The sequence below is a fragment of the Haliaeetus leucocephalus genome, unplaced genomic scaffold (assembly GCF_000737465.1).
Source record: "Haliaeetus leucocephalus isolate CR32 unplaced genomic scaffold, Haliaeetus_leucocephalus-4.0 Scaffold140, whole genome shotgun sequence".
Classification (NCBI taxonomy): Eukaryota; Metazoa; Chordata; class Aves; order Accipitriformes; family Accipitridae; genus Haliaeetus; species Haliaeetus leucocephalus.
The window spans coordinates 14,780,581-14,807,949 of record NW_010972576.1 but is presented as its reverse complement, the minus strand read 5'-3'; the positions used below and the strand labels follow the sequence as shown (position 1 = coordinate 14,807,949).

At 38.8% G+C, this 27,369-nt stretch overlaps 1 protein-coding gene across 1 annotated transcript in view; it reads right to left on the bottom strand.

The window, feature by feature from the left end:
- Nucleotides 1–12,769: 12,769 nt before the first annotated feature.
- Nucleotides 12,770–27,369, bottom strand: part of HADH (hydroxyacyl-CoA dehydrogenase) — a 16,677-nt gene continuing 2,077 nt past the window's right edge. Inside the window, exons 3-7 of the mRNA XM_010561055.1 lie at nt 26,136–26,293; nt 21,180–21,306; nt 18,215–18,304; nt 16,605–16,677; nt 12,770–13,509 (exon numbers count right to left, since the gene is read on the bottom strand). Coding sequence (XP_010559357.1) covers nt 13,349–13,509; nt 16,605–16,677; nt 18,215–18,304; nt 21,180–21,306; nt 26,136–26,293 — 609 coding nt within the window. The 3' untranslated portion in view covers nt 12,770–13,348. The remainder of the gene's footprint in view (nt 13,510–16,604; nt 16,678–18,214; nt 18,305–21,179; nt 21,307–26,135; nt 26,294–27,369) is intronic.

Sequence of the window (27,369 nt, the reverse complement as noted above, 5' to 3'; positions counted from 1 at the left end):
GGGATTATTTACAGCTAATCAGGCCAACATCACACGATGGTCTGGCTCCTCAGGCTTCTGGATCACCTGGAACAGAGCCATTTCCCCTCTGTTACATAAAAGAACAATGCTGCAGGCTAACTTTGGCTTCTTACACAGAAAGTGATGACAGATTCACTAGTTGGGCTTTTAGGGACTCACCAGCTCTAGAGAATTATCTTCTGTTGTAGTTTCTGCTTCGGATTAGCTAACAAAAGGCAGTAAGTTAGTTGTACAAGTGATAGCTTGATGGTTAGGTCAATTTGCAGCACATGTGGGACCTTAAAGACCCAATCTTCGCTCCAGGCTGTAGGACAGCAGAATCCAGAGCATCAGTCATCTGCACTCCTTTGAAACCACTACAGTGCACAAGGCTTTGAAGCAACCATTCCATTTCCTGATGGCCTCCTGCTCTGATCTACATGGCAGCTAATTAGGCTAAAGCAAGACAGGCAGAAAATGAAGGACACTGCAGAAACTAAGAAATGCCCACTAACCTCTCCAGTAACACAACTGCAGTTTGTTCCCTTGCATTCACAAGGGGCTAACGTGCCAGGAAGCCTTTTCTCCAGCGTAAGGACCTAATACAAAGTAGAACATGATGGGGGAAAAATGTGACTCCACAGATAGCCAGAAGCCTGTCAGCTATGGACACATTTCTCCTAAGTCGGGTCAGTGACAAAACTACTGGGCTAAGAAGGAAGTTAGCCAAAAGCAGACCAGCTGTAACAGGAAAATGGCCTGCTGTAAACACAGACATTCTAAGATGAAGCCAAAAACCTAGAAAGTGTGCCCAAACACATTCATTTTTCCACATGACAGGCCAGGACGAGAACTTCTGGATTAATGTATGAATTTACTCGGTGAGTCTCCTCATGGATACAAAGATCTGCTTTAGAAAGCAAGAAAGCAAGCAAGCATCTGCAGCCCCAGGAAAAGGGACATATCTGCCAGAAATATGGGAAATGAACCTCTTAACCACCAGCTTTCACCCAGGTCAAAGCAAGGACTAAAATTCTGCTCCCCATCCTCCCAGGTAAATACTCATACCTTCAGGTCATGGGCTTTAAATGTTGTCTCTCTGGCTGGCGCACTCCTCCTGCAACAACCATAACTTCACTGAGCCACAGAAGCAGCGTCTGCTTGGCTGAGACAATAATCACTGCTTACCTGGCCTGGGATACTAAGGTTTTCTTCCTGTGAATGATGTTCAGCAAAACACACTTCACCCATCAAAAAACACAAAACACAACCCACCCATCCCAGCTCCCAGAAACCCAACACATACAAATAAGTGACAGGTTTGTTCACCCCTCTCAGCTAAGGAAAACCAACACGAACCAGTAGAGCTAGGAGAAAAATTTCCATCTGCCTCATACCAGAAGAGCAACTCACCCAAGAACTGGTCTGTCCTGTTCACTGTGCTGAGAAAAGGTAACTACAACAAAATAAAATCTTCAGCAGAATAAGAAAAATAACATACTCCACAACTTAATGGTGGTCAAGACACTTACTTGGAGAGGCAACTCTTTGAATTTGGATTAATTTCCTACAGCTAAGAAAACTGGCTGAAAATACTGCAGGATATTGATTAGGCTGAAGTGGGACCATCTCTGTGTCTTCTTTTAAGACAGAGAGAACAAGCCACAGAAACAAGGACTCAGATCTTGACAAAGCAAAATGCTATATAAGGGTTAGTTTTTCTCAGCACCTACCTGTGAAAGTGAAGTGCTGGGTAATAGAAGTGGAGACAGTAGACACCAGAACATGGCTGTGGCCCCACTCCTTGACTGAGTTTCAAAGCCCAAGACCACTCAATTCTAAATCAGATAGGCAGTAATCATGTTTGCAAACAAACCATGTGGCAGAATGGCCACTGCTTTCTTCCTGTAAAAACCTGTCAGCTCAAACCCTACTCAACTTTTTAGTACAATGTCCTGAAAGAATTCACAATCAAAACACCTTAATCTAAGGTCCCTCAACAAATTTAACAATGAGTTGTTTTAATCACTGAAAATTCAGATTTTAAAAGGAAGATTTTGACATATGGTCTAAAAGTTTCACTTTATGTGGGGCTGGTATAACTGCATGGCTCAGAAATAAAACCACTCACAGCACTCAGCACTGAGCAGTCTAGTTCTGCCTATACTGGTATTCTAAAGGAGTTACTCCCCACGATTTTTTTCCTTTTTTTTTTTTTTTTTTTAAATGTGTGAATTTACTGAAATTACTTACTAAACAGAATAGCAAGCAATTTCTCAATATCCAAGCAGTTTATTCCCTCCTTCCTCTGGTCCATTTGATTTCACTCCTGCTCCATGGTTTCTCCGTCCTTCCACTTCTCTCTTGTGTTTGACCAACTCCTCTGCTCTTGCCCTGTCCTCATGGGCAACTGGGGCTTCCCTGCTGATAGAACAGCACTGCTAAGTGCTCTTGCCCACTAGGAAGGAGGCTCCCCTTTCCAATGACCTAACGCTGGATTTTCTATGAACATGAAGATGGCCTTAAATCTGTCACAAGTCTAACACTTATACTGTATCTTCAGTCAGTCCAGTTTGGCAATAAAAAACATTTGAAGAAAGAATGAAGGAAAAGGCTATTTTCAAGTCAATTTAAGGAAGAATTTCCCTTTATACCTGTTCCCGAAACACATTCCAAGGATGGTACTTCCTTAGCTCACAGATATGTTGTGAGGATCAGATACAATTACATGTAAGTAGTGTAAACCACTGACAGAAGAACTAAGGGATATCTTAAATGAGATGCATACAACTACACTACGGGTATAGTTATTGTAACCGCTACCACACAATTATATAAACATGGAATATACTGTATTTATCAACCAACATTTGAAGAATTCTTCAGATCACCTTACTCTAACAGCTGTCTCACTAGCTTAACGCCTTGTGATTTTTGTTTGGGAGTTACCTCACTTCCAGAGGCAATGGTAACAATGCAGGGAATAGTAAGAGAACAAAGTAAGTTGATGGGCGTGGATTTAAGTGTTTCACCTGAACTATTTTCTATTGTGCACTGTTGTAGCATTACCCTTCCATGATCCCAGGGAAGCATGGAGAGACTTGTGCTTAGGCTGAGGGTTGTAACTAAGCAGAAGTAACAGCTCACAGAAAAGATGAAATGGAAAAGCATTTACACCAGTCCCAACTACACACTGCTACTAAAATTGCTGAACACTGAAGACTAGGCAGCACTTTCTCACCTGTCCCTTTACCAGATTTCATCCAATTTTTTTCAGACATTACGGCCAATACTTAGTTAAATTAGGTAATTTATAGACATGACAACTCCTAAAGAGGACAGGAAAGCCTGCAAAGTTCTTTGGAGCATACACTAGTTGGGGTTGAAGGGGGTCCTTGCTAATTCACATCTTGAAATCAGTTCTATTCAAAGGTATCTAAAATCCTTTAACACATGCTGGATTTCCAGCTGCCATGTCAAACATCAAATTTCCTTACTTCTCTCTCTCTATTCTTCAGCAGATTCAGCAAGTTCTCCAAAATAACTTCCTTCCACACAGAAGGCAGAGAAAGTAGCTCTCCTTCCCTGCCAGTGGAAATTTACATGGAATATTAGTTAAAAGAAAGCAAGCTTTGTGGGCAAGCAAGCCTTCACAAACCGCTATACTTAAATCAGGATAACCTACTGTACAGGCGCTGCTTTTGTTTAGACTGATTTAATTTAATTATTTTGATTGATTTTTAGATTGTAATTCCCAATTTCAATATAAATTAGCTGTAAGTTGAGCTAGGTGCCTGGGGGTTTGCACTACTCTCATAACGTGAATTAAAATGAATTCTAAGTCAAACTGATACCAGCCATAGCTAAGCCCAGTCTTACCTGTCATTGAAATAGTTGATTCCCTAAAAACACAGTAAAAGCAATTTTTCAAAATCATAGTCTTCACTGGAAACTTTCCTCCTTGTGATGTTAGTTGCCACCGCAGAAAAGCTCTGCTCTCTGCCAAAAAGCAGCGAGCCTGCAGGTGAAGATCAAGCCTATTGTATGATCATTTGACATATTCATCATCATTGCCATTATTCTTCCCTTCAATCAGCATGCCACTTTAAATGTCACGCGTCAATAAGCTAAGCGATGTTTTCAGCTGTAAGCCTGTGCAAATAATCTTTAGAGTATAACTCTGTCCTTGAGGTAAACTATATGCTCAACTTTTATTCTAAGACAACCAAATGTCCTTACAAATTTAGATCCAAGTAACAATACTGGCTTCAGTTCATAGATTTGCCAGTTTAACGTCAACTTAGGCAACAATAGCTTTCAGTCTTAGCCAAAAATAAAATGCCAAGTCTCTAAGAAAGAGAAAGACTTCTTCCTCAGTTCATTAATGCTTTGTTTAAAGAAATAAAAAAAGATAGTATCAGGAAAACCACTCGTGAAATTAACAGCATCTTCCCCCCCCTCCCCGAATATTCTCTCCCCTTTTTAAAAGAAAAATTCACCACTTTAAAAACCTCATCTCTGTAGTACTGAATAAATTAAATTCTTCAAGTATCTTCGGTCTCCTACTCTAAAGTAAACTATTTAAATGCTTATCATAGATCTCACTCTTCATAGACACTGCCATTTTCCTAAAAGCACCCTGACAGGGTTTTAGAATCCACAGCCTTGTTCAAATCAGCTCTCTCTCAATTAAGTATTTCCCTGTAGCCTATTTTACCCACGCTCCTTCCTCAAAGGACTCATCCAAGTTTTTTTAATCACTTAAAACGTTATTTGGGTGCCTAACTTTCACTGCTCGCTCTCTGACACTAATGTCATGATAGTATCCAGAAATCAATCTGTAAGCAGTTGTGATAACCCTTTGGCTCGAAAGAAAGTGAAGTGGGAGAGTAAAGAAATCTGGAGGCAGTATTTTTTCTGACTGTTAGATTGCTACTATCTGAAATTACTAATTAGCAAGAAGAGATTTTTGTTCCTGCAACTGATTCTGTTCAAGTAGATAAACAGCAAACAGAGGGGGAAAAAGCTGAAAATTGCTGTTTTCTTTCACATTCTCTCAAGAACTGAAGGCAGGTGGGAGAACTTGTCATTAAAATCCACACCAGTTCTCTTCTAATATTCCCCATTCTTTTGAAAATTAAGTTCAAGATTTAAATAAAAATTAGGACCCCCTAAAACAGGCTCTTCCATAAATACATCCTCTTTAAGTTCTGAGAGGCATTTCAGTGCTGAAAAGAAATCATTGGAAGCTAGATGTCTCACCTGTTTCGACATTCTGGAAAACATCACTAGGCTTCCAACTGAAAAAGGCTTTTGGAAATCTCACCCTAAATTGCAAAGAAGAAAGAAATGCAACATCAGCTGTAAGGAACCCATTAGTCCTCTTGTCGTCTTCAGAGAAATAAGGACTTCAAGCAGTTGTCAGAAACATTTTACCTTTTACTACCTCTTTAGAGAAAACCAACAACTAAGAAGCCTGTGAAATATAAATGCAGTGTATCTTAAACCTGCTTATGCTTGCAGCTTCATAGGATTCAAAACAGTAGGTCTCAAAGTTAATGTAAAGTAGTTGAAGATTCAGAGTTGAAGCAAGGGCTTTCAATGACTGCAGTGCTTCAGTCCGGCTCAGGGCATCACTGCCTGCCAAGGATGAGTCTGGGAACGGAGTGGTCCCTTCATGAGATCATAGACCATTACATTACCTACACAGGCCCTGCCACCAGCAGAGCAGACAAATCTCAGTCTGTGGACAATCAAAACCCACTTATTGTAAATGTGTGGGCTTACCAATTTCTATTGCACAAACGTTTAATAGATCCACTTGAGTATGCAAGGATAATTAAGCAAAAAAAGGGGGATTTTATTTGGTGCTAATTCACCACATGCAAATTCCAGCTGTTTACTGTAGACCTACCGCCAAGCGTACACTTCTTCCCACAGCTCATCAGAAAGCCTCTCGCTGGTGAAAGTGGTTAATCCACAAGATTTTTGTTGCTGAAGCCAAGACTCCAAATGGGGGGTTTATGTTACTAATGACAAAAATTTTGCATTCTTTAACTAGCAAATACTGTAAGGGTTTGCCCATTTACAGAAAACCACCCTAGAAGTGGTTGCGGGCAGAAAAACAGGACCAGAATAGAAGACGTTGTTACCAGGCAGGAGAGAGATGCACCAAGCAAAGCAGCAGTGAACAACAGACTAGGAAAAAATCTTGTTATCTGGCAGCATGAAACAGCCAAAGTAAGCAACAAGTTCCTTAGTGCCCGCCAAGCAAAAGCCTTGTGCTAAAATATCCTCCTGTGCCCTGGCCAACTTACAGCATCTGACCAAAGGCTGGAAACAAAACTTGGCCTTATGCCTCACTGTGATGCCTCATGCCACCACATGACAAAAGAAATGGCTCCTTTAATAACTAGGTTTGGTGTTTCGTATTATTCCTACCCCAGAAGCATCCAAAACAGCCAGCCAGCATCAGAGCTTTATGGTGCTAGTTTTTCTGCAAAGAATGCATTGCTGCGAGTTATTTGCAATTTATAGAAAACCAAACAGAAAACCTCTAAGGGAACAAAAGAGTGAATTGAACAAGTGCAAAGCTATTCTATGGGCATACAAACCTAAATCTGATTAAGAATATAATATCAGTAACAACCCCACATCTCATTACATACTGTTCTGTGATCATATACATTTAATTTAAGACTCTGCATAGCACTGCATTTATAAATGGAAAAGTATACTGGATAGTAAATGGTACCTAAAAAGGGATTTCGGTTTTAACATGAACTTTTGAGAAGATCATAAAATTCAAGACCAACCATTCTACAAATCATCTTTACAGTTACCAGATTGTGGCTCTACTTAACCCTTCTCTAACAGAATTCAGCAGAAGCACTTCCCTCTGGCCATGAACAACAGGAAAAGCTACTGAAGGAACATATAACATGAAAAGATCTAGCTCTCAAAAGAATCATAGCATCTGCTTTTTCTCCTGGTCTCAGATCTTCCAAAAAGCACAGGGAAATAGGCATCATTCAGTTCGCTTTTATAATTGCTCATGTGGTTGCAGACTGTAGTGAATAAAAATACTGAGATGTGGGTCTGTCCTGGTTTCAGCTGGGATAGAGTTAATTTTCTTCCTAGTAGCTGGTATAGTGCTGTGTTTTGGGTTCAGTATGACAAGAATGTTGATAACACAGGGATGTTTTCAGTTATTGCTAAGTAGTGTTTAGACTAAGTCAAGGATTTTTCAGCTTCTCATGCCCAGCCAGCAAGAATGCTGGAGGGGCACAAGAAGCTGGGAGGGGACACAGCCAGGGCAGCTGACCCGAACTGGCCAAAGGGGTATTCCATACCATGTGACGTCATGTCCAGTATATAAACTGGGGAGAGTTGGTCTGGAGGGTGGATCGCTGCTCAGGAACTAACTGGGTGTTGGTCAGTGAGTGATGAGCAATTGCATTGTGCATCACTTGTTTTGTATATTTCAATCCTCTTATTATGACTATAGTCATTTTATTAGTGTTATCATTATCATTACTAGTTTCTTCTTTCCTGTTCTATTAAACCATTCCTATCTCAACCCACAGGCTTTACTTCTTTTCCCGATTTTCTCCCCCATCCAAATGGGGGGGGGAGTGAGTGAGCGGCTGCGTGGTGCTTAGTCGCTGGCTGGGGTTAAACCATGACAATGATGCTACAGAGTGGATGCTTACACAAACAATTCACTAGGGGAGAGCAAGCATCTGTAGTTTCACACAAGTTTTCCAATCTCTCTGCAAGAAGAATTTTTCATGAAATAAAATAGTCACAACTGCTTTCCCAAAGCAGCAGCAGAAACAGCACTTACTTCCTCATGGCTGATCATGCTTTTTTTTTCCCCTAAGGAACAATGCAATCCCATCACCTTTATGCTACTACACTGCACACACCCAAATGACACTGTCCTCAGGGATCTCAGACCTCAATACTACACTGCAATTAAAGTACAAAGTAACATAACAGAGGTCATTTGCTAGTACCTACATCCTCTAGCACCTACCCTTCTGACCAGGGGAATATGTTACATTGAGTTAGTGTATACCTAACTCATTGCAGACTTAACTGATCAAAGCCTGGCACAAAGTCAGGAACACACAAGACCTTTTCACACCAAGACAACCCTTTCCGCAGGCAAACTGGAAATACCTCTTTTTCAGATACCCTTCTCTTTCGAATACCAAGAACAGATTTAACCAATCACACCTTGCTACACTTAGCTTTATACAGCAAGTTTCTTGCTTTTTTTCTTCTCCAGCCTGATAAACATTTACTAATTTATAGTAACTGGATCTACAGAAGAGATTGACTGACAAACCTCAAAAGTTTCAGAGATATCTGAAAGTGTGATAAGGGTCTTATCCACAGAACAAACATTGGGAGAAGAACCACCACCAAGTACAGCATTAAGAAAACAAAACCAAACCAAAACTCTGAATCTCATTTTGAAGCTGCTACCATGCTTTTCAGAGGCCTGATTCACTGCTGGAGCACTGGGCTGGCAGTACTGGAGCTCATGGCTCTGAAGAGCCCATGCTAGATGCTGGAGTTAACTTCTGTCTTGTCAATAGCCTGCCATTTATAACAACTAGTTTTTGAAGGACATTTGCATTGTCACTTCAAAACCCTTGGGTCAGATGGTTTGGGGGAAAAATCCAACTGGTCTAAGAAAGAAAAAAGATACTGTATCAAGTTGTTTTATGTAGTTGCTCAGTCAACCCTTCTTCCTACTGCGTAAAATAAGGCCCAGGTTCACAAAACTCCCATCTGGACAAAGCTGGGCTATTCACTTCAAGGCAACTACTCACTTCTAGGGGCTAAACTTCATCAAGAGACAATTAACATACATTAAATTCTTTGGCAACGCTCTTTTCCCAACTAAATTCCTACCAAGGTGATGTTCTGCAAGTCCTCACAATGAAGGAAGGATGAAGCAACAAACTCCATTTTCCATTCCAGATTCAAATCCATACTGCAAGTTGATATCCGTGTCTTCTAAGAAAATTAATCTCCTGCAGTAATATACTGGAAAATCTCAATGACTTTTGCAAACACAGATGCAGATTTAGAACTTCAGGACATCTGCACTCAACAAACAGGCAGCTGTTACTATTGACCCACATACGAGTATTATTGTGCTCAGTGCCATTAATGAAGAATATTTCATTTATTCGAGCAAAGCCAAATTTTAGCTTCTACATGCTTAATTCCTCTTTGGATCAAACTTCATTGCCACCTCTTGCACTTCATACTCCGTAAGCCACTCATGCAGAGCATCCTCCTCCAGTCAAATTAAGATTCTGCTTTCAACTCCCTCTGTAAAGTTTGCTGTGCTCTCGTCTTCTCCCCAGCCGTGTCAGCAACTAGGATGACCATAGATAGAGCACATTTGGCAGCTGAAATGACCCAGATGCTGAATCTGGAGCCATCTTCCCAGCTGCAGTAGCTGGGCTCACATCCGACACCTCAGCTGTTGGCTGTCAAGCTGCCCTCAAGCTGTGCCAAGAGTACATCTCAAAGCTTTGACCAAAGTGGGGCAAATGCTCTAAATCTGTGAGGCCTGCTGACAAAAAGGATAACAAAGACTAAATGTTTTAAAAGTGGGCAGTGAGGGAAACCAAGCACCCTTCTCCTTTCTCTTCTATTCCTCATTTTTTTCCACAATCTCTTTTCCCTATTAATAAAAATTCAGGAAGAGCTGACTGGTGAGAGCAGGTCTAATGTACTACGTCCTAGTCTGAGGTACTGACCAGCAGGAGATTCCCCTTCACTTGTCAACATTACATGCAGTGGAAGGTGGCTCGTGGACCTCCACATCAAGTCACGGGCATAGCAAGGGCTGGGAAATAATCTTTATTGAGGGGAAGGTGGAGACAGACAATTCCTTTATTTCATTATTCATTCTTTTAAGTGTCCTAGACATCTTTAAACTGTCAAAGCTGCAGAAATTCTTGTACAAATCAGGAGCGACTATTTAATATCCTATTTCTGACAATTTCATCATGATCTTGAATCCAGGAAGGGACTTCTACATCCTCCATGCCTCCTCACTGAGGAGCAAAAGAAAAGGCTTATCTTGATTCAATGGCCTCAGTCATTCAATTACCACTATCCATTCCGATCTAGATTTAAAGGAGAGTATTTGAAGTTTTGGCCCTTTACCTCATCTCTGCTCAACCTGGCACAGCAATCCACATGCTGATAAAATAAACCATCCCCACCCACCAGTAAAGTACCTCCACATGGCCTATTTGCTACTAAGAAAAAGAAGTTTCTTCTGAAATAGCAAGCCAAACTTACAAATCCCTCTTTCAGGTTTCTTGTATGTATTACATATATACATACTGTACCTGTTAGAGCTCCTGAAAAGAAAACACTGTTTTAGAGAAAGGTTGTTTTTCTAAAATATCACATTTAACAGTGAAAAATATTTTGCACATTTACTATTAAATAGCCTATGCCTTGCTATAAAGCCAAGCATTTCCAAATTAAAAATAAAGATGATCTTCCGAGCAAAGGGAGCAGCATGAAGTTAATTGTGCCTAAATATTTTTGTAAAAAAAAAATAAACAAACCATGGCATTTTTAAGACACAAGAGTAATACACATTCCCATTTTTAATTACTACTGAAAACAGTAGTTCTGAAGTTAACTTCACCCTGCAGCACTTAAGTCACTAAACTGAATTACAGGCACTAAGAACCTTCAAGTGAAACAGACTTCAAATGCAAGAAGTGGACTGCATTTTAGGAAAACCAATTCAATTTAACAATATATCAGTAAAGGAAAGAGGCTGTCTACAGTACCATTTCTTTCCTTTAACCCTCTTCTTTCAAGACAAGTGACTCAAAATCAGAAGTCCTGTAATTAGGAAACAGGATCCAATACACCAACAATTTTTATTCTCTACTCAGAGATTTCCTGTGTGATTGCATGCAAGGAAATTAACATATGTCAGCCTCAGTTTCTTTATATCTGAATTTTCTGCAATCTGAATTAGATGTTGGGGGAGGGAAGAAGAGGCAACTTAGAGTTAAATAATTATGAATAATTTCTTTAATTAAAAAAAAATATTTAAGCATTCAGTTTGCAGACCCAAAATACACAAAGTAAAAGAAGGCTACTGCTCAGCTGAACTGGAACTCCAACCCTCATGCCCACTTGCTCTGCAGTATTTGGAGAAAAGACAGGATCTGCAGCACTCCTGCCATGAACAAATCCACGCTCTGCTAAGCCCCAGGAAATAAAGTTGCAAAACAGAAGGTACCGCACACAGCCAGACACACCTATTTGTTTACACAGCACAGACTCCAATTTCAATCCTCTGAAGTACTCAACTACAGTAAGTAGTGTAGCATGTAAAAATGACACTTAAAATGAATAGCCAGTAAATAAAGCCAATTTACAGGATTCTAGCTGTCACCGGCTTCCTAGCTTAGTTAATAAAAATCAAATCTATATATTAGGCCCTTCAGAATAGAAACTACCTCTTCATTATGTTTCTACAGCACCTAGCAAAAGGAGGCCCTCAACTGGTAATTGAAAATACCAGAAAACCCCAATACAAATCATAAGTTCTGCTTTTAAATGCTGTATTGGGAACCTTCTGTCCAGGTGACAGCCTGCCATTGCAGGATTTTTTTTTTTCTAAACAATATGACATCCAAAAAATTATTGTTCAGGGCACTGTAATTTCTACCTACAGATTAGCACTGCACTTAAGAAAAATCCTAACAAAACAACTTACTGCCTTTCAGTCGCTACACTTGCCACAGTGAAAAGAGACTGCCACCCAGTGGACTACAACCAAGTACATCAACTGCAAGCCATGACATTCAATACAGAACTGTTGAAAATTTTATTTTTAAGAAAGTGCGGTTATTTTTAGGATTTTTCCCATTAATATAATAATGTTTCAAATACATAAATTCACTCATCATTCTGTCCTGCACCTGAAAAATCAACATTTGCATGAAGGCACTGTACATATAAAGCTTTTCAGAATTATAAGAAAAAAAAAAATCTACTAAATCAAGCTTCCACCAGAGAAATAGTTAACTAGTGCAATCACTCCGTTCAGAGGTGGGTTATGTTCTAAATGCAGCTTGTGCCATCCTTGGGAAGGTTTAAACAGAATTCACCTGTTATATGGCAATGCTGAATAGCATACACAGATAGTTTAACACCTCTCGAGCTTTGGAGTTCATTTGTATTTGTAAAATCCTTCTCCAGTCTTCTTACCCAGCTTCTTTTCTTCTACCAGTTTATTCAGAAGTGGGCTGGGTGCAAAAAGAGGATTGTTGGGCTCTAATGAATGCCATCCTGGTGGAAGAAACGAAGTGGATGAATTAGTAATAGTTTTCTTTATATGCAAAGATAACAGAGATCTGCATCTCCTCAGAAAAATGTTAAGAGGTCAGAAAACTGAAGGAGGTTTGGAACTTATTCTAGACTCTCTAAGACCCTTCAATACAGCTTCATAAAGCACTGACCAGTATTGACGATTATGAGCAAATCTAGCAATTAGTCTTTAGGTGTAGTCTACTCTGAACACCTTATAATGTCCATGACTGATGATTTTTAATACTTTAAAAAAAAAATAAGAACTTTTAGACTATAGTTAAGTACAAGGAAATAAAACAGAGGCTGTGCTGAAAAGAAATTCAAGTAGAAAGAAATTCCAAGTTGAATTTCTACCTGCAAAAGACATAGTCAGTTAGAACAACACTACTCCACAGCACCAGCTAAAAGCAGAAGAGGTTTCATCGAAGATGCCATTCTGAAAGTGACATTCAGCCTTGGAGAATATTTAAGCTGCTCATTCAAAATAATACAACAACCATCAACAAGCCGTCTCCAATTATCTTTTTTTGTTATTGTACTGACATTCATCCACTTATCAACTGAAGTGAAAGGGGCATGGTATACTTGCACCTTTTAGGGTATTTGCTGGGTTTTCTATTAACTGAGAATGAAAACATGGCTGGCAGAAAAAGGATAGGGAGTCTCAATATTTGTTGCTTTTCATCAGAATTTCTTACCTCCAGTACATGTCTCTCCTCCCACTGATTCTTTATAAAGTTCCACTAACATTATTGTTATTTTCCACTGGAACTTGATGAAGTCAGCAAAACCACCGCTGTTCTGTCCCCATGTACATAGGCTACAGGCATACAATACAAACGCTGTACTCATACAGCATTCTGAGCTGAATTCTCATTCCTTTCTCCTCAGCAGTTAAAAGGCTATGCCATAAACATTTAGTTCAAACTAATTTAAGAGTCAGATTTTCATTAGAACATTCACCTACAATTTAGCTAAAAAGGGGAAAAATAGAAGAAAATAAGTATGCAGTACCATCTATAATGTATTTACTGGTATCCAACCCAACATAGTCCAGCAGTTCAAATGGACCCATGGGATAGCCAGCCCCAAGCTTCATAGCAACATCAATATCTTCCTTTGATGCATCTCCTAGAGAAAAGATTGACAGTTTGATGAACAGAGAAGATTCCACATCTACTCGGCACCACTTATAAATAATTAACAGGGTGTTATTTCACCCGGGTGAAGCTCTTCACAGAAATCTCTGCACGTTTCAGAACCGCAAACACTGGAGTCAGCATACTCAGCTGGAGTATAAAGCTGAATCTCTCAAAAAAAAAAAAAAAAAAAAAAGCCCTGCAGGCCTGCTTTCCATTTTTCTAGCTTCCTCTTGCATTTCAATATAGATCACTATGCTACTGATGGAGCCACAGCTACTGTGCTCAAGCTGTCATAAAGACTAGAGGAAGAATTGGTCACTATGAAGAATCAACAGCTTCTTTTAGAGGCAGCTGAATAGTTTAAGTAAGAAAAGATCTCAATTTCAGCTTCATGAGATCAGCAGCAGCTTTTGAACGATGCACGGGACAGAGCTACCCTTACTCTACAACAGCCAGAAAACAAGTGATACCCAGATGATGGCCAATGCAGGCATGGGGAGAAAGCAGTAGCAGTTGAGTAACATGCTTAGTTACAGCAGCTTTCACTGAAGGATATCCATCAGCATCAGAGATGGCAGATCAGAGTGACCTGAAGAGCCTGTGCAGGTGCAGTTAAATTTGTGAATTCCAAAATTATTAAAAAAAAATAAATATCAAAATTATCAGAAATTTGTTACTTCTACTTCAGTCTGTGCCTTTAAAAATACAAGTCCTGCATTGCCCCATTGTCACAGCTAATGTTCACTTCATTCTTTTGCTGGGAATTCATATTTTATACTGTCATGAGAGCAGATGCACCTTTACTGCTTATTTCTAATACATATTTTGATAAAGGCAGTGCACTTCTTTGCAGATCCTATAAAAAGGATGAAGTTAAACAAACTCCAGAGGTACTTGTTAAGTAACCTCCATGCTCAATGCCTACAAGCATTCAGGGTGTCCAAAAGCTTGGCAGACATAGCCTATGCAATTTATAAACCTAAGATCAGAGAATCTTAGAAATAAATTTTCAAAGTCTCTTGTAAAGGCAACAACTTCCGTGAAAGTTCTGTATGAAGTCATAAGTTTTATACATCTCCTTTTACACTTTAAAGCTGACAATTTTTTTTTTAAACCACATTTTACTTCTGAGAAACTGGGAAAACTAGCCTTACTTAACTCTAACATAAGTTCAGTTCCCCAAATTCAAACACGTGTAAATCCTCAACTCATTTGAAGTTGATGCAGATGTACATACTTTGTCAAACTTGGGACTTGGCCACCTGACAGTATACAGTTGTGTTACAATACAATTAAAAATACTAAAAGGGCAAACAAGGGTTGTACCCCTAGTTCATACTAGTCTCTTCGTGTAAAGCAGACTTCCATAGAAACTTGACTGACTGCTTTTTTAGTTTTCCACTAAGAATAGGGCAGTACAGACCACCATACATTAATATTTATAATATGCCCCCTGTTTAAATCACTGTTAATATACTAAAGGTATTTTGCCTATGCAAAAGCGCACGTTTAACCCAAGGAGATTTTGTATAAATAAAGACTCAAGGACTGACCCAATAAAATGGTATTTCAGTGCTTGGAGTTGCCAAGAAAAAGACGACCAAATTCCATATTAATGTGGATGACAATCTGGCTCAAGTGTCTACTCTGAGATTTAGTGCAAAGGATATGATAAAAATTTAACCTGATTCAATGGAAAATATGAATTAGGAGACAGCCACCAGGCTTTTCAAAACATTAACCAGCTTTTAAAATATATTTCATTAGAGTTAAAAATTCATAAATGAACTTTAACAAGTTTGGAAATACCACACTGTTGAACAAAATACAAACAGAATAAAGATTAAATCAAAATAGTGTTTTGCTTAGGCAGAAAACAGTCAATTTCAACATACAATCTCAAGTGACTGTTTTCTTCTACATTTAATTAAAAGTTCTATTGTCTCCTGAAATATGTATAATGATATATGTCACTTAACAAAAGCAACTCTTTTTACACACACTGGAACACCCATACATTTTATTTAAAGTTATGCCTTCTTCTGAGAGAATAATGCCCCCTTGCATTGCACTCCATTGCCTTTCAAGTCACTAAATTCGCTCTTTTCTCCCTTTGAGATGTAACTAGGTACATCTGTTGATGGATAAACAAGCAGTGTTGGTTTATATTTTTTTTTCCTGGAGATCAAACCATCCCTTCCATGTGCTATAAAAGAGATTTTTAATATTTAAAGCATATTTGGTGGAATCCAGATGATGGAGTGCTTTCATCTGTAGAAAAGCAGTGATTTCAAAAACAAAACGTTTCAAATGACATTCTTAGTAGCACAGAGCTATGAGCAGAGCACTTGAAATAAAAGCAATTATACTCCGTAATTTCCTCTTTATCCACTACATTATTGGCTTGTTTCCTTTTCAAAACAATTATCAATGCTTTGAAAAATTTTGTGGTTCTTTGGGGATTCATGATTATTTCTACTTACCCTCAGTATTAATGTAAAAGAGACCAGCAGTGAGATGGGAGTTCCTAAAGAACCTATTTCTAAAAAAGGACATAGAAGAGGAACAGGAGGTTTCACGGGGCAATAGTTGAGCCCAAATCACTTGTATGCCAGTACCGTAGTGTGATACTGAGTATTATAGTACTTACCTCACCTGAAAATTTCACAAGTCCAATATAAGTGAACTCAGGAGAACTTTGCTAATGGTCCTATTATGGGATTTTCAACCACTTTAATGAACGTCTCTTGGGATGGAGAGAGAGAGGTTCCTGATTAGTTGGCAGAGGATATTTTTACAATGTCACTACACTCACCCTGTAGTCTCCAAACCAGAAACATTTTCCACCACGAGAAATTTCCCACACAAGTAACTAGTACCTTCTGACTCTGCACACACTGACATTTCAAAGTGAAGACAAGGCCTTTCCAACTATACGTATTGGCTCATATTTGGTGTTCACTATTCACTTCCAGCCTTTAAGGTCTGAAAGTTTTGAGGAAATCCCAAGGCTCTTCTGAAGGCATATAACATTTAGCAGTGTTACTTGTCAACATTCCCTGCAGTCAATATCCCAACAAGTACCTCTCTCGAAAAGTCGAACAGCTTCCATCATATATGGCACCAAGAGACGGTTTACAATAAACCCTGGAGTATCCTGTGAAAAGAAAAAAAGGGATCCTAAATAAACATTCTTTACCTGTACTACACTCAAAACGCTACATGAAAAATTAAACAAGTGGATGAAGACACTTATTGAATCATCAACTTCTGGTACTCTCTAAACTGCGTTTTTCATATGATTTATCTGCTCATTATTAAAACACAAAAGATGAATTTCACAAAAAAGGAATGGCATATAAACATTCATCATGACTGAGAACAATAAGACTACTACAAGTGCAGCTCAGTTAATCTTAAAACAATTTAATGTGGCCAGCCAGCAAATACCTTTTCTTTAGCAAAATTCTGCCGATATAATTTCCTGAAGGATACGAGAAGAGCAGTTCTTCTCTAACAGTTTTTTTGGCTTTTTTGTGTGTTCACTACTAGAAACACTCCTGGCTAAACAGTCTGCTTCTCCCCCAGTGCACACTGGTATACCATGCTTTCGAAAGTTAGGATCACTTCAATAGCAAACACCAATGCTATCAATGAAAAGATAAGATACGTGCTGTCAGAAGAAGATAACAGACTGATACAGAACTTCTTTTACACAAGCTTTAATCAAAATCAAAAATACAAAGAGAAAGAGCTTTGCAAATACAGTATTATTTCATATACTACTACTGTTTCAGATGCTTATTGTTCATTCCATTTTATCGCAATATTTAGTCCAGAGAATTCCAAGCAACTTTTCTTCTACAAACAGGAATATAGGGGGGGGGGGGGGGGGAGGTTCATACATGGAGACTGCATTACCCTCTACCCAAGCTAATTTGTAACAACAATTCATCATATATTCTGCACATTACATACTGCAAAACCGTGACAAAAACAGGAAAAAAGTCAACTAAGGCCACATAGCAATTTAGCAGTACAGCCAGAATTAAGAGTCCAGCATCCAGACGCTGAATTACTGGTGACTACCAGATTGCAGGCCCTTCTTTTTATGATCAAATGTCTCCTGGGGGCTCTGAAACTCAAGGCAATAGCTTGCATAGAGCTACCCAGACCACAAGTTAATGGATTTGGAAAAAGCGTGCTCAGGAAGTAGGGTGTTCCTCTAGAGAAAAAAAAACAAAGTTGCAAAGCAATGAAGATTAATATGGGCCTAGTTACTGCAGTCTTAAGAAAAACTTGCAATGAGCACACATCATGGAGGATTCATCCAACTGCCTCACAATACAAGAGGTAGCAGTCTTGTCCCTAGCATGGCTAAAGATGAGCTCCTGCTTAAGCTCTACAGTCCAGGCTTCTCCAGGACTGGAAAAGAAAAACCAAAAACTGTAAACCCTGATACTTAATGAGTTTTCCTGCTCTAGACAAGATGTCTAGAGTCACTCTACTTTGAGGAATTTGTGGTAAACGTGTGTGTTTTCTTTGTCAAAATGCTTTTAATAGGGAAGAGAAACTGGACAAAAAGCAGCCTGGAAATTCCTGAAGTCCTCTTACATCTACTAAAACCTACCACCTTAAAATTAACAGTTTTCAAGCAGAGACCTTCTGAACACTATCAATCAAAATGTACTCACCTTACAACTGACAGGACTCTTTCCTACTGCTTTACTGAAATCCACAAGCGATTCAAAAGTCTTTTGGCTGGTCATTGGAGTCTTGATGACCTGGGCAGAGCGAAGGTAGGGAGAGCATAAGCACATTTATGAGCAGAATCTCTCTCATTTACCAGTACAGCAATGATTGAACTGTAATCCAGAACACTATTCCAGAAATTCACAAAACATTTGTTTTACAAAAAACAATTTCGGTGGATACATATGTTAACAGACACAAAAATCTATTTTAAAGATAGATACAGCATTTTGCATATTTTGAAAGTATGTGTTTCTTTAAGACACTTTCCCACTCAGCCTTTGAAATCGTATTTAGAGATTACAGGATAACAAAACAACTTTAAAAGCTACATAGTCTCTGTCGCCTTGGGAAACACGATGGCTTCACTTTAGAGAACTATATTAACAGACTTATTTCCTGATATAAAGGGTTGTAACATCTACCCTGTGCCCAATGTAAACTGACATTTAATTCTAAACAAAATTTAAAATCTCTTTCAAATTTGTGACAGGCTCTTAGCTTTTGAGTAGTATGCTTCCATGTTGATTTTCTTCACAGCCGAGTCTTTTGTCACATGTAGTATTTTCTATACTTCACTGGAGTTGGGATGCATTAAGACATTTATTACAGACCTAACACCCCCCCCCCCACAGCCAAAAAAGAATAAAAAAAAGAGACTTGCAGAAGCTGAATGGGTTATGATATTTGTGTTGAAACTGATCTCCATGTGCAGTAACTGAAAACTGCTATACATAAGCAGTTAAGGCTGACCACCTTGTTTATACAATTAAGTCACACAGAGATTTCCCCCCATCCTAATGACTGACATAAGGCCAACACAAAAAAAACAGTTACGACTGAGGAAAAGGCTTGTTTCTCAGCAGAAAAAAAATAGTGTTCTTTGATATTAGATAAAAATATCTGAGATGCTTACGTAAGACTGCAACAGTTTCAAGAATGAGTTTTTAATATACACTTCAGAATTCTGAAACATTAGCACTAGCCTTTTGGATTATTAGAGAAAGAAATTCCCTCAAAGCTATGTGCTTCTGAGCATGAGATCAACAATCTATGAAAAGAGCAGATAAGACTCAAAGGCACTGCAGATTTGTGACCCATGAAGGACAGCTTCCATGACAGATGACCGGCAATTTCAGTAATATCTTTCATAGTTTTGGCGAGTCTCTTGATTTTCCCCAGATTATTTCAAACTGAAACATCTGTTTTACATAGAAAATGTTGTTCTACAGTGTTTGTCAATGCCAATCCTGATTTACAGCAGTAGTTCTGAAACAAAAGCAAGGCTTTACAAAGTGTATTTATTTACTAATATTGGCGCCTTTCAAGATCAAGTCACTGAAAGCACAGCTTCTGTGTTTCAAAGTTCTTCAAATACTACTCATCAACTAGAGTGACTCTGGGGTAGGACATTCATAAGTCAGGTGAAAAAGCCCCACAAATTATAAAGATTGACCACAGCAGTCAGACAGGGATGGCTCTGTTTTGGTTTTTTTTACAAACAATGCCAGATATCTTCTGCATTTTTCAAACCTCACAGAGGCTTAGTTTAGGTTTCCAGACTATGATTTGTTTTAGGCTTGAGACAAGGCATAGAACATTTCATCCATAGAGATAAATTACTGCCAACAAGTAGTTCTTAGCACAGAAATCAATAAAGCCAACGTGAGCCTAAGGAATTATGCTAAAGATTTCTGTTACCTCTGACACCACCTACAAAATTCCTCCCTCTCCTTCTTACAACATTCCCCAGAGCATTTAGTCACAATATACAGGATGCAATATTAAACTAAAAACAAAAAATCCACATGGCTACAGAAGTTAGTGAGAGAGAATCTGCAAGTGTTCAGCCCTCACCAGACAACGATACTCTGAATCAAATTTGTTAATTTCAGCCAAAAGGTTCAAACACTTCAAAAGGGGGAGGAAGAGAATGATACATTCAAAGACACAGAGCAAGTAACTGCATCTTATGTATTTTAATGAGAAACAAGCAAAAAATATAATAAAGTGAATCTCAGGAGTTCAAAAGGCAGGCACAACATATTTGAAGTGCTCGTCACCAAAGCAATACTAGAACTAATCCCTTATGGGACAGAGGAAAAAGATTTACAGCATTTAAGGGCACAAAGTACATGAAACATTTTGGGGCAGAGTGGCCGAAATGCAAAGTTTATTTTCACTTACTCAAGAGTTTATAAGTTCTAGCTGATCAAGGTCAGCCATAATGGGGGAATGTGAGAAAGAGAAAAGAGACCTGTCATTTTTTCTGCAATGTGACCCTTACTTTGGAGGCACAGATAAAGCCTTGTATCAGATTATTTCTTATTCTGCTCTGCATTGCAGTATTATTAAAAATTGCACAATGTAGCCAAAGAGACTATGTTTAGAAAAGACGTCTGAAGAGTTATATAGAAACTTGTTTTTACACTTCCTTGAACACTGGGAAATACTGTAATACTTCCAGACAAATCATCTGGAACATTGAAACAAACATGGCTGACTTTGTTTCAAAAGTCACAAGGCAGTAAGATTTCATCTCTCATCATTTTCTATTAATTTCTGCACCAGTAACAACCAAATTCCTCTGTCAGTCTCATCAGATGATTTTAAGCTGTCAGTAGTTCTTACTAATCAGCTTGCCTGCATGCCTGAAATGATCACTATAAACAGCACCTCTGTTGGCAGTTCAGTGGAGAACTTCGGAGCCTCGAGACTGAAGGAGTTACCTCTGCCTCTTCAACCCGCCCCTCAACAGAGACTGCATCACCCTCTTATCACTAGCAGTAGCTTATTCCATATCAGAAGAGCTGCAAACTGAGATCTACTCTTTCATCTAACTTAATTCCCAGTGATGACAATTGCATTGCTGTGCTACAGTGGTTATTATGGTGATAAGACACTTACCTCCACGAGCTTCATCATTGGCACAGGATTGAAGAAATGGAGACCACCAAATCGGTCCTGCCTGGTGGTTGAGTTAGCCAACTGCGTGATTTGCAAGGATGAGGTGTTGCTCGCAAATATCGTATGCCTGGAAAAAAGAAACATATGGATTGCATAAAGGACAGCTATTTTTCTGACAGTAGGAGACTGATGCACTAAACATAAATAGATATCCATTGGCTAACCATCCACAGAATTCTCAGAAACATCCCTGCAGATTATCATGGTCTTTTTGCTGAGGTACAAGTACAGCAACAACAACTTAAACACTGGAAGGGCTGTGTGAGTTTCTGACTCGCAAGTAAGTATGTTGAATGCTTATATTAGGTGACAGAAAAAAAGACTCTGTAAGTAGAAAAATTTTATTAACTCCCCAAATCTATTCCAGGTAATTCCTTCAGCATTCCTGGAAACCCAATGGTGTTTTTTTATTGTTAACATTTACACATCTATGGAAATCCAATTGTTTGCCATGTCAAAAATGCACTTTGGAGCCTTAAGAAAAATTTGAAATTTTTTTTTTTTTTAATAGTGATCAATGGTAGACATGATGAGCAAACCTACCACCAAAGCAAAGAGCTGATGGAAAAAAACTGAGAAAAGATAAAAACTGTCATGCACAGGACACTGCAAAGGATACACAAAATCACAAGAATTTTAAGACAAAGATGAAGTCCTTTTCCAGACATAAACCAGATTTATAAATTGTAATTTATAATGGTTTTGGTTATTTTTTTCCCCAGAAATACCTCAGAACCTCAACAACACTGCTATACTGACATCGCACCGAAAACTTACAGAAACGGCTTTTTCTTCAAACCACAAAAGTCTGAAACTAAATTAGAGATGAAGCCCTACCTTCCATTCTGGGCTGTATCCTACTGACCTTTCAAAAAGTCATCCTACCAGACTCATCAAATGTTAATCTATATTGGTATTTTGCTTACATTTCACTAAGATGTAACTGAGCTTCACAACAGAGCTTTCAGAAAAGTTATGTCCAAGTTGTGGGGACATCTTATAGTGGCATTAAAAGAAAACATTTGGGGATAAAAAAGACCCACACTGATTTTCATTTTTATTATGTTTTCTCAGTTTCTGAGAATTTGTTATGGAGAAGGAAATAAAAAATTCTGAAAATTCCTGTTTACACGTCTTACAAATATTCTTTTGCTATTTCCCCACCATAAAGTGGGCCTTATATTGTTCTGAGGTGGGGTACTAAAAAGAGTATTTTACATTTCATAGTTTTGACCTTGCAAGGTCAATGCATCCAAAAAGATGCTTATCACCACTGAAAATCTGCCACTGTATACAAAGAATTCAAATATTCATATAAAAATTAAGCACATTGATTTGTGAGATGTAATCATTGTGAGGTTTATATCTGGGTTCACTTAAAAGTATGAGATTGTACCTCAGCATCACTTCTGCGGGTGAATACTGTAGCCTCACACAACATAGAGCCTTGAGAAAAAAAGCATTAAATTTGTATTTTGTACAAGGCCATTTTATTTACACTTTCTGCTCTGACCAACCAATGGATTTAAATTGGGTTTAAAATAGAATTTTCATGCCTCTGTGACTTAGAATTACATAATGCATGCTTCACATGACAGCAGAGTTGGAAGGCTTTTGAAAGCAACAGTACTAGTGAAGCCCTAGTGATGCTTTTCCAGGCACCAGTGTGCTTTCTCTTGGTGCCATCTAGTGGGTCATGGGAAGACATTAAAAACAGAGTCCAACACAAGGGAACCATACCATTTCACTAACACTGACTCTTACAGTCCAGCTCTGTTACACAGTGAACACTGAACAACACTTCTTTTGTAACAGTTTTGTAACACACCGATTCTAACACACTGAACAGTTCCTAACCACTGGCCAGCTCCTAGCTGAGTTTCCACATCCGAGGATAAATCCTAGACCAAGAGATGTTGACAGGCATTCCCACAACCCAGAAATAAACAGAAAGCAAGCAGGCAAGAGCTCTTAAAGGGGATACCCAGAAATTCTTCTGTCATGTTCATTATGATCCTGTTTGGAAAAGCGCTGCAGTGTTTAAAGGCCTAAAACTCACAAGGAATGTGGGGATATTCTACAAAAACCCTAGTCTGACCTTTTCGAAATGGAAATGTGAGACTGATTCAATTCAAGAAAAGGAAAACAGAACTGAAGAGTGGGTAGCAATACTTTTATCGCCTGCTCTAAAGATTGTGACCATGTAACACAGTAAAACAATTACCGTATTAGGAGGATGAGTATAAAACAGAGAGGAATGTAACATACACAAGCAATTTTGCAAAGCTCTAAGAACATAAACCACTATGCTCTCAGACTGATGGCATCCAAGAAACAGCACTGACCATTTCGCCTGGACAGTTACCCAGATGAGGAATACCCTGAGTTCCCAATGCTCTCTAGGGTTGCCAAACTCTCCCATCTCATTACATTTTCTCTGAAAACTTAAAGGAAATTCACTCTCTACCTCCAAATAAAACTTCTCTCAATAAAGAATAGCTTGCCCACCCCCCTCCACTTATAGATCACTTTCAGAGGAATTATAGTTCTTTTATAGAGAAAAAGGAAGAGGAAGTAAGTTAATCATGTTTTGTTTTTTTAATGCAATGCTTTGGTTTTGTGCTGTCCCCAGACTTATCTTCACTGGAGAAGTCATCATAGTGCAAATATGGGAGGCAAACATGTAGCTGTTGCAGCTGAGGAAACGCGAGACATGGGATACAGTACAAAAGAAAAACACATGGTTTCACACAGCTCATGTTCCAAAGGCATAGTTCATCATCTTGTTTGAGCAACTGTAATACACAGCCACTTATGTTTCGATCAGCTACCCCTGTGCTAAGTCCTGAAATTTGAATTAAGATAAGTTCCCCCTCCTCAGAAGGCTGGTCTTTCATGATCTCTGCCTGTAACATACACTTCACAGTGCCATCGACGCCCAGGGCCCCACAGAAGCAAAGCTTCTCCCAAGACTCAACGCTATCTTTAAACAAAGCTTGTCTTTGTTACCAATCACTCACAAGTCCACAGCCCCCATTAAGCTGATGCAACAGTTAGTCCATATAATGGTTTCAGAGATTTTGAAATGTTCAATCTTAGCAAAGGCTGTAGGACACCTGCGCTGACAGGGAGAGCTTTCCATTCCTCCGCAGTGCTATGCAGGATCAATAAAGCCTACTGCTTCCTTCTAATGCACAGAAAAACACTCATGAGACATTTCTGCATTCCCCACGCTACTCACATGATCTGCAACTCTATACTCCTCACATAATTACAAATTACCCTTTGTATCTAACAGCTAATATTTTAAACCCTTGGCTACAAGTTTCACAATTTTACTAGCTTTTCTTTCTTCTCATCTAGACTTTCTACACTGCAAGCCATATTATTCACCATTCACTTCCCTTTCTTTATCCTACAGGTAAGATATCTGTATGTTTATCATCATTTCCAATTCTCCTCTTAAAAAGGAAGGCTTCTTGTCTAAGGTCATTTTTCCCAACCCTGCAAAACCACGCCTTTTGCCACAGGAAAGAGCATATCTGAACACCTCCCAGTATTTTTTAACACTCTGTAATGTAAAATTTTATGTTTCAAGGCAGCTATGCTTATAAACAGCTCACTCTTATGAAAAATAGCCTCAGCTGTTCCAAATATACATATAATTAAATGAGGTTCCAAGTCCCTGTGCCCACCTTTCCTTGCTGACTGGTACTAGACAGTTTGCCATTTAGTAGACTCTAATTTGCTCATTAGCTTTCTCTGCTGAATATGGACAAAGACGCAGGCAACCAATGGTCTGTTTTCACAAAATAAGCACAATCTAATCATGACAAGGTAACTGGTAATTGCCGAAGGCAGCTACTTACTTTTGTCCGTCAGACTAAGGGTAACAGCAAGTTAATCTGTGCTCCGTGCACGGCTGTTTGTGATCATTTATTGTTTTTGGAAGTACCAGGTAATTTTGATTACCGACCATATGAGACAGCCTGAAAATCTCCCCAGACTGAAGTCACCTAATGGTAACATCTTTTCTCCCTTGACATTACATTCAAGCCACAGCTTGCCTAGTTTCTTTGGTTAGACAGTCTAGAATACCTCTTAGCCAATACCCCTGGAATTAGCTGTACTAGTTAAAACCTCAACCTGCATGCAGTCAAGGTCTTGTGATCCCGAGTCATCCATTACAAAGATCAAGTTTCTGAGACTGCATGCTCAGCTTAACAGCATTTTTTGTTTTAGATACAATTCAACAGTAACTTCCAACAGTTATCAAATATAGTTCAAAGAAAGTTCCAGGGACTGTAACTGAGTGCATGTTAAGAAATTATTTACACTTTTACCTCACACATAATAAGCAGCAATGAGCTATTTCCAAACTCTTGTAATACAAAGTAAACTTAGTTCACTTAAGTCATTGTTGAGCTGACTGTGACTTACAGCTAAGAGGCTGAGACTTCTTAAAACTTGTTCATGCCAGGCATGTGGGTGACAAATATTTTATCATCCCAATTCCCCATTTAAATATGGAAACATGTACGTTAACCATACCCCACATGTACCAGGACAAGCTTATTCTACTGTTGTGCATTTGCATTTAGATTTGAACTTGCTGAGTAGATGGACAAACTTTATGACTAAACATACCCAGAAGCACATCAAACAAAGCAATGCAACAAGTAAATAAGCCTGCTGAATACACCTGAAAGTGTTTGTAACATATGCACCTGGCATAACAACTATTCCATACCACATGACAGTCTGGAGTTAGCCTAAGGGAGAAAAACTCCTGTTTCTAAGAAAAGCAGCTAAGAAAATGCAGAGCTAATGGTGTAAGAATAAAACAGAAGATACAAAGGTCTAAGTTTCAAAATGTAACAGGAAAAATACACATACTCTGGAGCAAACTTATCCAGCCTCTTGAAGAGTTCATTTTTAATTTCCTGGTTCTCCACAATGGCTTCTATCACCAGATCCGTGCTGTGGACCACTGCTACTGCATCAGTGCTTGTTGTGAGGTTCTTTAAGGTCTTCTCAATGAACTCAACACCAGCCTGAAACATTTCCAAGAAGTTGCAATGTCTATTTACAATGATTTAATTTATTTTCACATGAAAATCCTCTTATGTGCTCTGAAGTGTTTCTGAGCCCTCAAAAACTCAGGCAGTCTGCCACATTTTCAAATCAGTGAGAAAGTTCTAACTATGTACAGATACGATGCTTTCACTGACAAAATTTTCCTAGCCAATCAAATCTGCTTTGAAGCAAATAGGAAACCTTTCAATTCATTCTTTTAGGAAGACTATTTGCTGCAGTCCAACCTTCAGCATAAGAGTCTAAGTGAACAACTGGTTGATCAATCAGTAGTTTCTGAGACAACTTGGACTTGCCCTCCATAAAGAGGAACTTTTCCGGTTTCAAACCTTTGCATTGTTTTCATCCAGTGATTATCTAGTCTCACTCCTATGAACAGGTATGTGCTAGTTCACGAATACTTCAGGAAATGAAATGGCCTACGCTCACTATAGTTTCAGTGCATACGTGGGGAAAAAATATTCTGTTTTCTGACTAGTAAACCTGCCAATCACTGACATAGTTTGTGAGGACAGAAATCAAACAGAACTGCAAGACTTTGAACCAAGGGTAAATGGAGACACAGTACAAGTAAAAACACCTGCACGCTAGAATATAATGTCATATGTAAAGTACAAGCATCATATGGACAATTTTCTTTTGGATTAAAAGACCCCCCATAATTATGTATGTATGCTCTGGTTATCCTGGTATTACTATATTTTTCCTTCTGTACTCCCTCATGCAAACAAGCCCTTTTTTATTTCCTTTGTCTGCTGCATCATTCATGCTGGTAATCAATACCAGTATATATTATATAAGTTAATATGTATCAAAAGAAGAATTGAATCTGCTGTGGAATTTAGAGAAACAAGCATAGCAACAAATAACCCTTAGGATATAAATTTAGATGCATCAACTGCTCCAGAGTGACTTCCTGTATGTAAGCCTTACTCAGTAATGTAAATGCAAAGTATCTTATGCATCTAATTCATGTTACTCCAGGGTAGTTAAACTTTTCCCTTGCAGTAATCCTGTGCCCAAGGCCGGGGGGGGG